Here is a 15,886-nt window from a genome sequence, read left to right as displayed (position 1 = left end):
TGTGGAAGGGCAGATTTTTTTTTCATGCTTAGCCGAATTTTGTGGGAGCCGAATTTTGTGGGGGCCGAAATTTGTGGAAGACAAAATTCTGGTTTTCTAGAGGGGCTGCAATTTTTATATCAGATTTGGGCAATTTTGTTGGGAGAAGAGATACATATGAAAGTTTGATTTTTGCATAGAAGGCAAGTGTTGGATAAGCTTAGAGGCTTTGTTTTCTAATTTGCAAAGGGATTTGTAATTCTTTGATGTCATATCCCGGGTTCCGAAAAGTTGTTGTAAGATTATTAGTTAAGGTGAAAGTCATCATCTAGAGTTGCAAGGAGTGCTTAAGCTGACATCCATTCTTTCACTCTTTTCTAAGAATTGCACTACTTGGTTCTTCTTGCCTTTTGGTCCACCACTCTACCATCCCGTAATAGGGCGACGAGCATGGAGGATGATAGTGCAAGTAAGAATCCCAAGCGGGCAAACGCTAAGAAAGACAAAGAGGATATGACGCTCAAAACTTTCTTCTTCTCGAAAATGAAAAAAATAACCGATACTAATATCGCTATAGTGGACATGATACGGATGAGGGACAGACTAAAGGAAGGACAATCCCCCTTGGCAAAGAGGATATACAAGAGTGAAATTGTACATGCAGTAGCTTTTCCTCCTACTTTGCCTTGTCCGGAATTGATTATGGAGTGTGCATCCAGATTTGATCTAGACAGTAAATCCATCATTTTTGGCGAAGGGAAGAGAGTGTTGGCCAACATTGGCGAACAAGCAATTGAAGAGACATTTAATATTCCCCAGAGCAAGGGCATGACAGTTGTAATGGTGGATCAGGCGGCCAAATCATTTCAAGGTAACCAAGAGGCCTACTTCTCACATCTAAAGCGGAATTGGATACACGAAGGAAGGAAAGGAGTTAACAAATCAACAAGGCTTACAGTGGCAGATTTCAAGCCGAAATATGGCGATCTCATTGTTCTTCTCAGCCGGATCATGGGCCTAGCTCAAGCTATGCAATTCGAAAACTGGATGTACTTCTTCATTGATGAAATTGAAAAGGGAAAAGGAAAATTTGATTGGGCTAGGATCATAAGTGAAAATTTAGAGTTGCAACTTAGAACAGTTCAAAACCAAAGGCAATTCTACATGGGATCCTATCTGTTTTACTTAATTGCTAGATTGTATGAGAGTCCGGGACTTAGGGCCTTAGGAGAGATTGGTAATGGGCCAGGGAAATATTTGGTGCATGAATGCTATCCGCAGCTTCATTTGCACAATAACAAGGATTACAAGATGTTTTGCGATGCATTCGCCATGAAGACAGTAAGGGTATTACAAGGGGCGCCTGCTAAGAGACTTTCATCAGAAGCAGAAGCAAAGATTAAGAAGTTTGGGAGTTGGTTCATCCAATTCCCGCAATTCACATACATTAGAGTGGCAGGAAGTACAGTTTGTCCCAAGAGGCTTCCAAGATACCCGCCCGACAAGGTAGTTTTGATGGAATTGGCTAGGCAGCTTGAGCACTATGATAGAGTAATGAGGAATGAGGGGAAAACAGGCGTTTCCTTCTCAATTATAATTGGCAATGATAGTTGCCCAAATCGGGCCACCTTTGAGGCTGCGGAAAAGGAATTCGAGTGGTATCATCTAGGATGGTACAGAGCAAGGCAAGGATTCGACCCTGTTGGTCTTATCAAGGCATCTCATGGAAGCGAATTTAAGCATGTTCCCACTATAGAGGACTTTTGGGCCAATGCAAAGGATGATTTTCACGTGAGAAAGCTAGCTTTCTCGAGATTGTCGGTGAACATGATGAGAGATATCAGATGGAGAGGCCTTGATATTCCCGATCAATTGGAGGATGATCGTAGTGTGTTGAGAGAAGACTATGAGACAGTAGTTGGAACAGAGTTGAATCCAGTGGATTGGGACGATCATCAGGATCCTTCCTTGGAGGCAGTCACAAGGACAGTAGATTTGCATACCGAGTCGTGGTATAATGCCAAGATGAGAAAACTACAAAGACAAAAGGTTCTCCTTACTTATGAGATGATAAAACCGAAGGAAGGTCTAGTAGAATCAATCGGACAGAAGGGTGAAGGAAGTGGCCGGCAATCGGAGACAGTTAGAAATAGCAAGAAGAGGGCTTTGGAGGTAGAGAAAAGCCAAGAACGTTCAGAACCTCCAGCCAAGAGACAGCGGGCAGCGCCGTCAAGGGAGAGTATAACTAAGGCTAGAAGCCAAGAGGTCAATTCGAGTGATAAAGGGGCCGCAGTGGAGGTGAGCTCTGAGTCGGAATCAAGTGGCTACAGTGAAAGTACGGAGTACTCCCCTCTCTCGGAGAACCAGCAAGGAAATATGGCAAAAACTAGTAGAGAAGATGGGCCGATTGATATTGAAGAGATAAGTCAGGCGTCTAAGGCCGTTGGTGATGCTTTGTTGGTCGAACCGAATCCGGATTTGGGGAGATGCACTGCACCACTATGGTTAAGGCAAATGCTTATGCCGAGAGGCGAGGTGGTAATGGCTCACGCAGTTGATGATATCCAAGGACTAATAGAAAAGGATGATAGCGAGAACCAAAAACAGATGGCAAATACGGTGGCAAGGGTAATCAGAAGCGACAGTGATGGTCACCGAAGGGTTCAGATTGCTATACCAACAGTCAATAAGGCAGCGGATGAGATTGCAGCCCAGGAGTACGAAATAGTAGAACATAATTTGGGAAGAAATACAGATGATATGGAATGTGAGGAGGTTCAGGAAGGCATAGCATCAATCAGAGAGAGATTAAGGAAGGCAAACGAAAAGATAGTAAAGTTGGAGGCCGAAAACAAATATTGGAGAGATTGCCAGCCAATCCAACAGCTGCATCAGGCAGCCCTTCCTCAAGACAGCGGGAGCAATTCAAAAGAGGTATCAGCTCAGTTACATGAAGTAAGGGGTTGGATCTATGATACAATCCAAGATGGGCGAAATTTCTTGCCCTCCTTCATCTCAACATTCCAGTCATTGGTGACTGTTAGAAACAAATTCAGATTATTTGAAGAGGAATGGAAGAATTTTCTTCCCATCAAGGATTTGGTTATTCCTAGGCTGCAGGCGTTCATTAGGCTACCGGAGGCATATTTGGAAAGAGCCCGATTGGTTGATGAGAGAGGATTGAGCATAGTTGAATCTTGGTATGTCGCATTGACTACCAGATTCAGAACACTTGAAGAAATTCATGATGAGATTGCACAACACGACCCAAGCGTCGACACTTCCATTTCGACCATGATGAGCGACGTTGGGGTGGTGCTTGATTTTGAGGGTATTAGAGAGGAGGATGTCAGTGAGACAGGATTTGGATCGAGATTGGATGAGTTAGGAAAGGCTGCCATCAAAAGGAAACATCTGAACACCCTTTCCTCACTCAATGCTTTTATTAGGTTTGCAAAGGAATATGAGAAGGATCACAAAAGGATACTACAAGCAGCAAACAGCGTGGCAAAGTCAGCAGAACTCCGAGCGAAGCACACACCTTGTCCTCTTATGGAAGAAGTTAACGAAAGGCTAGCTAAGTTCATTGCATTAGCTAAAAAAACAAAAGAAAAAGGAAGAATTATATTAGAAGATCATCTTATGTAAGCCCAAGTAGCAACTTTCTCTTTCTTCTAGAATAGGACAAGTGTTTGTTTCTGATTGGCCACCATTTTGGTGCCTTCTCATTGGTTGCCACTTTTGCATTTTTTTCATTGGTCCATTGATGAGGTGGCATCTTCTCATTGGCCGATGGGGTGGCAACCCTAATTAGGGTTTTTGGATCCAATCTGGATCGTCGATCTTGTTTTGATCTCTACCGTCCATTGTATTTTGGACCTCTATATAAGGCCATTGGCTCTCATTTGTAAAGAGGGGGGTTGGAAAAATTGTTGCGAAAATAATACCAAAGTGCTCTCTTTTTCATTGCATGTTGACTAAGAACATTGGGTGTTATTGCATGTTTTCTACTTCCACATAGTTAAATTTTCTTTTCAAGTTGAAGCAATTTCATTTCAAGTTGTTAGAGTAAGAGTAAAATAAAATGGATAGTTGCATGGTAGCTTTGGTAGATGTTTGATAGGGGTCAACACTAGGCCACTAGCATCCTAGCGGCTGGTTGGGAGGCTTTGTGTGGTGATCTAGTTTACTTTCCTTTGAAGCGTTGCATCTATGGAGGTAAGGCCGCTGGTTAGCCTTCATTAGATTCGATCCCCGTCCATCTGCTAACCTTCCATTCTTAGGAGTAGGAGTAGTTGAGTAGCCAAATTTCATGCTTAGAAGAGGTTAGTTAGAGAAGTAAACCAAAACATCGGCATTCTCACCTTCCATCGCCGTTCACCCTACATTGCCATCATCGCGCCATCAACATCATCTAGCATTCACACCGAACCACCATCTCCATTTTCTCACCAAGATCCAAATTTTTCTCAAACAAGAAAACGTAAGGCCGCCTACGTGATTACCAGCAAATCACATTGATACAACTGAGCGAGTATCCAACGGTGTAAGGAACATTGGAGTTATACTCATGTCCCATGAGAGATAACTTTTCAAGAGAGGAATTGTGCATTTGATATTCTGTATCAAGCATCCAATTACTAATATGTTATGTAGTGACACAAAACTCGCATCAACACACAACTTCCACTAAATCAACGCCCAATCCATCTGCAATGTAACGTATTGATACCCTTGTTGTAGGTAAGTCGCATGTAAATGCCTAACCTAATAAATGGGGTTTGGCTTGAACATGATGTGTGGCAAAACTATTGAGTGTAGAATCTTCTAGTACATTGGACCGCCTCCCTTTCTACTGAAGAACTCCATTTTCAACTATTCAAAAGTGAGAGATAGCCCATTTTGGGTTGAAACCCATGAAACATAGAGCACTAAGTTTTGGTAAAGACTATTGGAATCAACAAAAACTATTAACCAATGTTCTCAATATATGCTAAATAAAATGCAAACATCCTTGTATATTTTGCATTAATAAACAAGTAACTATGAGCACCATGCAAAACAAAATAGACACTCGTTCGTTTTTACAATACAAAATTCTACTCCAAATCTCAATCCCACTCTTTATTAACTTTCCAAATTGTCTTCTCCCATACATTTTCTAGCGTGGCAAATGTCCTCTCACCATCCATGAAGGTACCTCTGTAGGGAAAACAAAAGGTGACCATTCACCTTTACATGCTGACAAGAACATGCAAAAGTTACAATTTTGCAATTTTGAACTCTCGCAATTTTGCATATTTTTTGGATTTTCTAATCCAATCCAATTGGGACGCATACAAGCATGACAAAAGGGTCACAATGACATACCAACATAATATTTAAACACAACCAAATATGACAAAGATTTGACCTTTGACTAGGGTTGACCCAATTTGACCAAGTGACTAACATAGCCTTAATGTGACGCAAACATATCCAAATGACTTCCATCCAAAAATTTACCATCTCAAGTACATTTGAAACATGAAATGACATCCTAAGATGATTAACACGCCAAAATTGAAGGAAATAGTGGCCAACATCACTGTTGCTCCTACACCATTGGTCCTTCAAGGCTATGATTGAAAAATTACTATCAAAATCAATAAATTCCTTATGGTATTCCTACACAATGTCAATCCTTGAACAAATTCATATATATTGGAAGATCAAGTAAATTTCAACATTCAACATTTTGCTAGAACAAGTTCAAATCACGTGTTAATTCAATTTTAAAAGCTTAGTCTAAAGGAGAAACTTAGCTAAATAAATGCACAATCACTTTACTAATTTTATGAGAATCATTTGGTAAATTAATTGTTTTATGTTTTTAGGAGTGTATCCAAAGCTAACTAAATATTAGATTTCAATTATTCAAAATTCTACATTTATAACATTTATTTCAGTTATTTAAGATTAGGTCAAAGATCAATCTAACATAATGACATGGTGTAAACACTTTTCTCCAATATATATATACAAAAGCCTACATTATATTTGTTAACGTTGCCATTGAATCAATTCGCTTGTGGTAATTTATGGAAGGTTGTGTTTTCCCACAGAATGGAAGAATTCACTCGAAAAAAGGGCGAGTAAAAAGTGGGTTAGTTGTTTTCCCATTTATTAACCGTGGCGTTTATTTACCTGTGAATGTAATTTCCTCAACTTCAACAATTTAAACAAGAAGCTATAAGCATAGACTAGGACTCTCAGACAAGACGTAATTTATGCACTCTGTTGAAGAGACCCTAGTTCTTACAATAGAGGGACCTCATTTAATACCAAGATTGAAAATGAAAAACAGAAGAGAGCCTAACAAAATAATGGCATGCAGTCTCAATCCGAAACTAAATAAGCTGAAGCCCTCCATCAATGGCACTATTATTTCGCTGCAACAAGTAAAATGAATCGGTAAAAGGGACTTAATTTCCTGCTCTGATATGCCTAAACACATTGACAACCTGACGTGCTTGAGAGATACTGTAAAATCGACACGGTTAAACACATGAAATACCTTCCGACCGAAGTCCCATTGACATTTGTGTATATCATTTGTGCAAACTTTTGATTCAGATAAGCTCATTCCGTTCGCTATATGGAAAAAGCTTACCAGCAAAGGTTAGTTTCTGGCGATACTAGAATTTATGCCCAACTTATGAATAATTTTACCGTCTACACTACCGTATTATGGGAAAAATGCAGCGCGTCTTCTTGCATTTCACCATAATTTTCTTTACAAGACAACTGGCCTGCTACATCACCTGTTCCGTTATTTACAAAACCACCTTCTCTGATAATTTCAAATTTGATGTTACACAGGCATGTATGTCGTTTAACAATCATGAACTGTCAGAATTCGACTGACAATGAAGAATTTATTTGAATATAAGGTCAAGAATGATTCTCAATTAAATAGACCATGGTTCTTCGAGGTGCAAAACTAGTGAAATCTTGTATATCATACATCATGCACCTTAGCTGCATTCAATTATCAACTGGCATGTAGCAAGCTACTTTTCCCTTGTCGGTGACTGGCTTTTATTGCTTTTAATTGAATATTCACTTCCATAGCTGCCAGACGAGGCATCGCCAAGACACTTACAGGGAGATGAACGCCCAGAACAAGACTTCTCTACAAGTTGAAGACCTAGGAGAACAGACCTTCTATCACGTGAGGAATTCTTACCTTTCTTGACCTCAGAAGATGTCTCCTGCAGATTGTAAATAATTATATTAGAAGACAGTTTCAAAATCAAATTTTCACTTGATTGAAATTCAATCAATACACATCAATCTGGTCATCTCACCTGTATGTGCTCATGTTCTAATGAATCATGACTTGAGTGATTAGATTCAAGGTGAGAATCAGTTGGAACAGAACCTTGAATTTTTAGCTGTAAATCTAAATGCCCAGAATCCATGTGATCACTTCTGCTATCAGAGTGACTTGGAGATGGCTTTTGTCCATTTTTGTTCGCATGATTAATGGGCTTATTCCTTGAAGCTGACTTGTCACGTTGATTATATTCTGAAGTTCCATCAGAAGCTTGAGCAGACACTGGTGCATCAATAGATTGAGATACACCACTTGTACTCTGAGGTTGAACAAAGCCAGGTCGATTCCCCTGAGATAGTTGTAGTTGTACAAGATAGCCTGGTAGAGGTTGAATAGGAGAAGGATACTGTGCTGAGGGCCTTTCCACATGAGTGTGTGTATTCACTGGGGAAGAGTGTGGCGGAAATGCTATATATGGATTGGTTCCTTCACTGTTTCTTGGTCCAAAGAATGGATATTGAAAAGGTGAGTGCACAGGAATGGTTCCTGGAGGAACAGGTACAGGCACAAAAGGAGCAGGCATGAGAGGAGCCTGTGCATGACCTTGCAGTGGCGCGGAGTTTGAATCACTGACTGTAGTTGATCCAGGATGTGGCATTGGCAAAGGATATGGGAAAGGAGGTGCACCTACCATCAATGTTGGATCCATAGCTGACCATGAGAACATTGTTTGTACACGTTGTTCAAACTGACTCCGCAGCTGATCAATTTCTGCCTTCAATACTGTTTTTTCATCTCTTAGTTCATTTTTCTCCTGTGTAAGCTGCTCATAAGACCAAACAAATAAGTGTCAAAGATACTAACACCACACATAAATAAAAGAAGCTAATCTGGCATAATATACTCCACAATTTTTAAAAAATAATCCATAAGATCAGATAAGCTATGTAGCACATAGAAGGTGATGATTACATCACGAGATTCTTCCGCCAGCGATTTTTCTTCACATTTCAGGCGTTTTACTTCAGCAGTCAAATCTTTTAGCATCTGTATGGTATCTCCAAGTACAGTCGCTTTATCATTCTTAGGCCGGTCAGGATCTGCACATTGAGTACATTCAGAATAAAGACCAAATAGGATTCGACAATTCAATTGAACGAAGGTACATACATATAAGAAAAGTCGAATGCATTTCCTACAAGAGTAGGGTGAAAGATTTATGATGAGATAGACTAAAGCCAATTCATGTACATTTTCTTCAAGAGTAGGATGGATGATTTATGTTAAGGGAACTTGACATCTTGTTGACAATTGCCCAAACACATCATGAGCTCTCACTCAATAGAAACCTCATCATGTGATTTTACTATTTCTATTAAAACTCTTAACAGAAATCTTCTGGAAAGCAAAACTGTCCTTGGGAAAGCACAAATATTCTATGATCAGTTCTGTATAAAGTTGACAGAAACCAATTTTGACTTATGTAACAATTTGGTTAAATACATTAATGGCTATTAAGTTTCAGCATTAATTTAGCACAAGGCATTACAAAAAATGGTAACTGCATGGGCACTTAATTGATACGTTGATCATTGCGATCAAAAGTTAAATATTTATGCAAAAATCTGGAATCTAAAAGAACAAAGTAGAATGAAAAGTGGTTGAAAACAAACATTGATAAAGATATGGGTCAGCTCTTTACAGTGTACACTTCAAAGATTCAATTATAATTCTGATTAAAATCCAGCCTTATATTTTCTTTCACGCCTATTAAAGCAGTCACAGTTTACACTTGTTCAATTTGTATCCGTGTGTATCAGTTAGCCTTTTCAGCTCTGTTTGTCCTGCTTAATTTCTACATTAAGCTTTGTTAATCCTCAATGTATTTGCTTGGTTTTTATCGTAGTTTATTATCCTTAATGATGATCAATTTCTGGTTTTACTTAGTTTAATCATAACGGTCAAAGGCTGCGGCTTACATATGCAGTTTGCTTAATTGGATTGATAACTTCATTGACCCAGATCCTAGTTGATATGACGGGCAAACTAATCTCAGTGAAAATGTTACAAATGTAAATGGCAGAATACTTGATTGATTAAACAGAGATCAAAACGATCAATATATACAAAAGGAGATTCAAACAGAATAGAAACATTTTATTCTAGACTACACCTAAATATTAGAAACATTCTAATATTTACAATAAGCTACAGCAGTGAGCATTGAAGATTATTCTAATACCCCCCCTTAATGCTCAATCTATTTACTACACCAATAGATCCCCTGAATTTAACAAACTTGTCAGAACCAAGGGGTTTTGTGAAAATATCTGCTGGTTGCTCTGAGGTAGGGACATAGAGTAACTGAATAGATCCATCTTCTACTAATTGTCGGATATAATGGCAATGAAGCTCTATGTGCTTGGTTCGTTCATGAAACACTGGGTTTTTGGCAAATTTGAGTACTACCTGATTGTCTGAAAAAAAAAGTAGTTGGACCTGCTTGAGAAATATGCATATCTGCAAGCATCTGACGGAGCCAAACTGCTTCACAAGCTGCCTTGACAGCTCCTCTATATTTTGCTTCTATAGAGGAGAGTGCATGTGCCTGTTGCTTCTTACTGGTCCAGGTAACTGCTGCAAATCGATACTGAACACATAACCAGAAGTAGATTTCCTGTCATCAACTGAGCTGGCCCAATCGGAATCGGTGAATCCTCTGAGCTGAGGAGTAGTACTCCTTGTGTAAAGAAGACCATAATCTGAAGTACCATGTACATAGCGTAACACATGTTTCGCTGCAATTCAATGATCAGTCTTGGGGTTTGTCATGAACCGTGAGAAGTAGCTAACTACAAAACTGAGATTAGTAGTAGTAAGGTAGATGAGACTACCTACTAGCTACCTGAAGAGTGTTTCATCTACAAGAGGAGAATCAGATTGTGCGGACAATTTCAGACCAGTCTCCATAGGAGTGGAGGCAGGTTTGCAATCCTGCATTCGAAACCTATCAAGCAAATTTCTGGCATACTTGGACTGAGACAAAAAAATACCGTTGTCAGTCTGCCAAACCTCAATACCTAAACAATAATGAAGCAATCCAAGATCGGTCATATCAAAAGTTCTACATAGATCCTATATAATATCTGAAATCAAATGTTATGGACTCCCAGTAATGATCAGATCATCCACATAGACAAGAAGAAAAAGAATATCATTACCAGAGTGTTTAATATACAGATTACTATCTGACGGGCTACGCTGAAATCCCTAATTAACCAAGTACTAATCAATCTTTATGTACCAAGCCCTAGGAGCCTGTTTAAGACCATAGATGGCCTTCTGGAGTCTACATACTTTTGGTTCTGAACCGGCAACCTTAAAACCAGGGGGCTGTGTCATGTAGACTTCTTCCTATAATTCACCATTGAGAAAAGCACTCTTCACATCCATCTGATGAACTTTCCAACCATACTGAGCTGCAATGGCAAGAAGAATGCGAATAGTGCTCATCTTGGCTGTCGGAGCAAATGTCGCCTCATAGTCAATGCCTTCGCGCTGGATGAATCCTCGAGTAACAAGTCTGGCTTTGTATTTGTCCAAAGTACCGTCTGCATGGTACTTGACCTTATAGACCCATTTACAGCTAATGGGTTTCTTCCCAAGAGGGAGATCTGAAAGAACCCAGGTGTGGTTCTTTTGAAGACTCTGAAGCTCAACATCCATTGCCTGTTCCATTCTGGAATTCCTTTGGCCTCTGCATATGTTTAGGGCTCAGGGATACTATGGATGTTGGCCATAAGAGCTATATTAACTGTGTTGTGTTGAATGCTCTTATTTCTGGAAGTTTTACCCTCAATGAATTCATCAGGACGAAGATCACTAATCGTTTGAGCCCACCATTTTGGCCGAAGAGTCGAGGAGCCAATATCAAATGCCGTTGGAATAGCTGGATGAGGAGCAAGAGCAGGAGCTGTATTATCAGGAAGTGGCTGAGGTGGTGTATCAGTAGCATCAGATGACTCGTAAAATAGAAGAACCCAAGTCAGAGATTGCTGAAGACTGAATCTTGGAATGCGGTGGGGAGTCAAAGAGCAGAAATGGTCCGAGTTCCTCATCAAACACAACATCACAACTGAAGATTAAATGATTAGTATTTACATCAATCAGTCTGTAAGCCTTATGTGTGTGACTGTATCCTGTAAACATAAGTTTTTGGCTTTTTGAATCTGTTGTGAGGTTTTCACACATCGCCCCAAATCTTGGGGACCTCCCTCTTTTTAATCACCTCGGCAAATTTTTGGACTGCCCAAAATTTTTAAGTTTTGAAAATTTCACGCCTTGGCACCTTCAGGAAAAATATAGAAAGGCTTAGCTTACTTTCACCCGATTTCAACTTGATTCTCCAGAGCTATCAATTTTATCCCCAAGCCGAATAATTTTCTAATTTAATTTCAACTTGGCAGGATAAAATTGTGAATTTTGCACTTAGATGTTTTCTCTTGAAAATCTGGATATAAATGCATAAATTTAAAAAATCTTTCAAAAAGAAAACTTATTAGACTTAAGTTTTGGAAAATCTCAAATTTTTCTCTGGTGCAAATTTTAATTTTGTCGAAATGAGATTAAATTGCAAAAAATTGATTTTTGGTTCTAAATGCAATTTTATTTTTATTTTTTATTTAGCTTGGCAAAATCGATTTGGTAGAAAATTGCAAAAAAATTGGCTTTAATTGGATTAATTTTCCTTGAAAACTTTTAGTTCTTAATAAATTTAGTAATTTAATATTGAAAAAATGGCTTTTGGCTAGCCAAAATCCAAATTTAATGATGTATTAATTACTAAACCCTCATTAAATGGAAATATTTAACACCTTCAAGGCTATTTAATTTCGTTTTGCAATTTGGAGCTAATTGGCAAATTTAAAAGTGCAATTTTCTTTTGGCAAAATTAATTTTTTTGAGCTAAGTATTTAATTGAGGGCCTTAACTTGGATTTAATTTTTGTTTTTTGTTTTCTCCTAGACCAGGTCGGCCAGCTTAGAGGAGAAGGGAATTGGCTATAAAGGGAGTCTCCTCCCCATTTCATTTTCACAAATCATTTTTCTCCTCTCCATGTTGGGTGAATTTCCTTTAAGGCAGATTTTTCCAGACTTAGGCGACTTTGCGGAAGGCAGTTTTTTGCATGCTTGGGCGATTTTTGCTTGCATTTCTCCATTTTCATGCTTGGCGATTTCTCAAGGGGCAGACCTTTTGCAGATTTTGGTGGTTTTCTCCTCCATTTGTGGGCTGCGATTTGTGCCCTAGGTGGCATTTTGGCCAGATTTCAGACTTCATGCTTGGGCGAATTTGAGACAAAGGCAAAATTTTCCATTCTTGGCATTTTATTGAGACAGATCTGATTCTGATTTTTGGGCAATTCATGGTGAAGGTCTGATTTTTTTTCTTATTTAGGACTGCATTTTTATAACAGATTTTGGTAATTTTGTTGGGAGAAGAGATACATATGAAGGTTTGATTTTTTTGCATAGAAGGCAAGTGTTGGATAGTTTTAGAAGTGCAAATTTCTATTTTGCAAAAGGATTTGAACTTCTTGAAAGGCATATCCTAGGTTCCTAAAAATCACTGTAAGATTATTGGTTAAGGTGAATTTTCATCATCTAGAGTTGCAAGGAGTGCTTAAGCTAACATCCATCTTTCGTTCTAGTCTAAGGATTGCTCCGCTTGGTTCTTCTTGCCTTTTGGTCCACCACTCTACCATCCCATAATAGGGCGACGAGCATGGAGGATGATTGTGCAAGTAAGAATCCCAAGCGGGCGAACACTAAGAAAGACAAAGAGGATATGACGCCCAAAACTTCCTTCTTCTTGAAAATGAAGAGAATAACCAACACCAATATCGGTACAGTGGACATGATACGGATGAGGGACAGACTGAAGGAAGGACAATCCCCCTTGGCAAAAAGGATTTACAAGAGCGGAATTGTACACGCAGCGGCTTTTCCTCCCACATTGCCCTGTCCAGAATTGATTATGGAATGTGCATCCAAATTTTATCTAAACAGTAATTCCATCATTTTTGATGAAGGGAAGAGAGTGTTGGTCAACATTGGCGAACAAGCAATCGAAGAAACATTCAACATTCCCCAGTACAAGGGCATGACGATTGTGATGATGGACCAAGCAACTAAATCATTTCAAGATAACCAAGAGGCCTATTACACGCATCTAAAGCAGAAGTGGATACGAGACAAGGAAAGGAGTTAACAGATCATCGAGGCTCACAATGGCAGATTTCAAACCAAAATATGGTGATCTCGTTGTTCTAATCAGTCGGATCATGGGCCTAGCTCAAGGGATGAGATTTGAAAACTGGATGTACTTCTTCATGGATGAGATTGAGAGAGGGAAAAGAAGGTTTGATTGAGCCAAGATCATAAACGAGAACTTAGAATTGCAACTCAGAACAGTGCAAAACCAAAGGCAGTTCTACATGGGCTCCTATCTGTTCTAACTAATTGCTAGATTGTACAAGAGTCTGGGACTTAAGGCCTTAGGAGAAGTTGGTAGCGGACCGGGACAATATTTGGTACATGAATGCTATCCACAGCTCCATTTGCACAATAACAAAGATTACAAGATATTTTGCGACGCCTTCGCCATGAAGACAATAAGGGTATTACAAGGGACACTTGCTAAGAGACTTTCATCGGAAGCAGAAACAAGAATTAAGAAGTTTGGGAGTTGGTTCATCCAATTTCCACAGTTTACATACATTAGAGTGGTAGGAAGTACAGTTTGTCCCAAGAGGCTTCCAAGGTACCCACCCGACAAGGTAGTTTTGTTAGAATTGGCTAGGCAACTTGAGCACTATGATAGAATAATGAGAAACGAAGAGAAAACAGGCATTTCATTCTCAATCATAATTGGCAATGATAGTTGCCCAAATCGGGCCTCCTTTGAAGCCGCAGAAAAGGAATTGGAATGGTATCATCTAGGATGGTACGGAGCAAGGCAAGGATTTGACCCTAATGGTCTTATCAAGGCATCTCATGGAAACGAATTTGAGCATGTTCCCACCATAGAAGACTTTTGGGCCAACACCAAAGATGACTTTCATGTGAGAAAGCTAGCTTTCTAAAGGCTGACGATGAACATGATGAAGGCTATTAGATGGAGAGGCCTTGATATTCCGGATCAACTGGAGGATGATGGAAATGTGTTGAGAGAAGACTATGATATAGTAGAAGGAACAAAATTGAATCCAATGGATTGGGATGACCATCAGGATCCTTCCTTGGAAGTAATCACAAGGGTAGTGGATTTACATACCGAGTCGTGGTATAATGAAGGACTAAGGAAGCTACAAAGAGAAAGGATTCCCCTTACCTATGAGATGATGCAACCAAAAGAGAGATGAGCAGAATCAGTCGGACAAAGGAATGAAGGAAATGGCCGGCAACAGGAAATGATTAAAAATGGCAAGAAGAAAGTTTTGGAGGTAGAGAAGAGCAAAAAACATCCAGAGCCTCCAGCCAAGGCACAACATGCAGCGCCATCAAGAGAGAGTATAGTTGAGGCTAGAAGCCAAGAAGTCAATTCATATGATAAAGGGGCCGCGGTGGAGGTGAGCTCTGATTCGGAATCAAGTGGCTATAGTGAAAGCACCGAATACTCCCCTCTCGGAGAACCAACGAGGAAATGATATGGAAGAAACTAGTAGAGAAGAAGATGGACCAATCGACATCGAGGCAATAAGTCAGGAACCCGAGGCCGTTGGTGATGCTTTGTTAGTCAAACCAAATCCAGATTTGGGGAGATGCACTGCACCACTATGGTTAAGACAAATGCTTATGCCAAGAGGCGAGGTGGTAACGGCCCATACAACTGAGGACATCCAAGGGTTAATGGAAAAGGGTGGTAGTGAGAACCAAAGACAAATGGCAAGAACAGTGGCAAGGGTAATCAGGAGTGACAATAATGATCACCGAAAGGTTCAGATTGCTATTCCAAAAGTCAACAAGGCAGTGAATGAGATTGTGGCCCAAGAATATGAGATAGTGGAACATAACTTGGGAAGGAATACAGATGATATGGAGTGTGACGAGGTCCAGGAAGGTATAGCATCAATCAGAGAAAGGTTGAGGAAGGAAAATGAAAGGATAGTAAAGTTGGAGGCCGAGAACAAATATTGGAGAGAGAGCCAACCCATCCAACAGCTGCACCAAGCAACCCTTCCTCAAGACAGCGGGAGCAATTCAGGAGAGATATCAGCTCAACTACATGAAGTCAGGGATTGGATCCATGATACAATCCAAGATGGGCGAAATTTCTTGCCTTCCTTCATCTCGACAGTCCAGTCATTAGTGGCCATTAGAGACAAGTTCAGGTTATTCGAAGAAGAGTGGAAAGGTTTCCTTCCCATCAGAGATTTGGTTATTCCTAGGCTACAAGCGTTCATTGGGCTACCAAAGGCATATCTGCAAAGGGCCAGATTGGTTGATGAGAGAGGATCGAGTATAGTTGAATCTTGGTTTGTTGCATTGACTACCAAATTTAGAACACTTGAAGAGATACATAATGAGATTG

At 39.7% G+C, this 15,886-nt stretch overlaps 1 protein-coding gene across 2 annotated transcripts in view; it reads right to left on the bottom strand.

Moving 5' to 3' along the window:
* Positions 1–6,518: 6,518 nt before the first annotated feature.
* The window catches only part of LOC149554410 (uncharacterized), an 83,439-nt gene continuing 74,071 nt past the window's right edge, over positions 6,519–15,886 (bottom strand). For both annotated transcript variants that reach the window (XM_089828473.1, XM_089828472.1), the window contains exons 4-6: positions 8,270–8,397; positions 7,329–8,120; positions 6,519–7,232 (exon numbers count right to left, since the gene is read on the bottom strand). In XM_089828473.1, coding sequence (XP_089684599.1) covers positions 7,032–7,232; positions 7,329–8,120; positions 8,270–8,397 — 1,121 coding nt within the window. In that variant the 3' untranslated portion in view covers positions 6,519–7,031. The remainder of the gene's footprint in view (positions 7,233–7,328; positions 8,121–8,269; positions 8,398–15,886) is intronic.

The sequence above is a fragment of the Cupressus sempervirens genome, chromosome 5, assembly GCF_028749045.1.
Source record: "Cupressus sempervirens isolate cs-2001-9-10 chromosome 5, ASM2874904v1, whole genome shotgun sequence".
NCBI classification, from domain to species: domain Eukaryota; kingdom Viridiplantae; phylum Streptophyta; class Pinopsida; order Cupressales; family Cupressaceae; genus Cupressus; species Cupressus sempervirens.
Note: the sequence above shows the minus strand (reverse complement) of the source record. Positions and strands in the feature narration are given on the sequence as shown.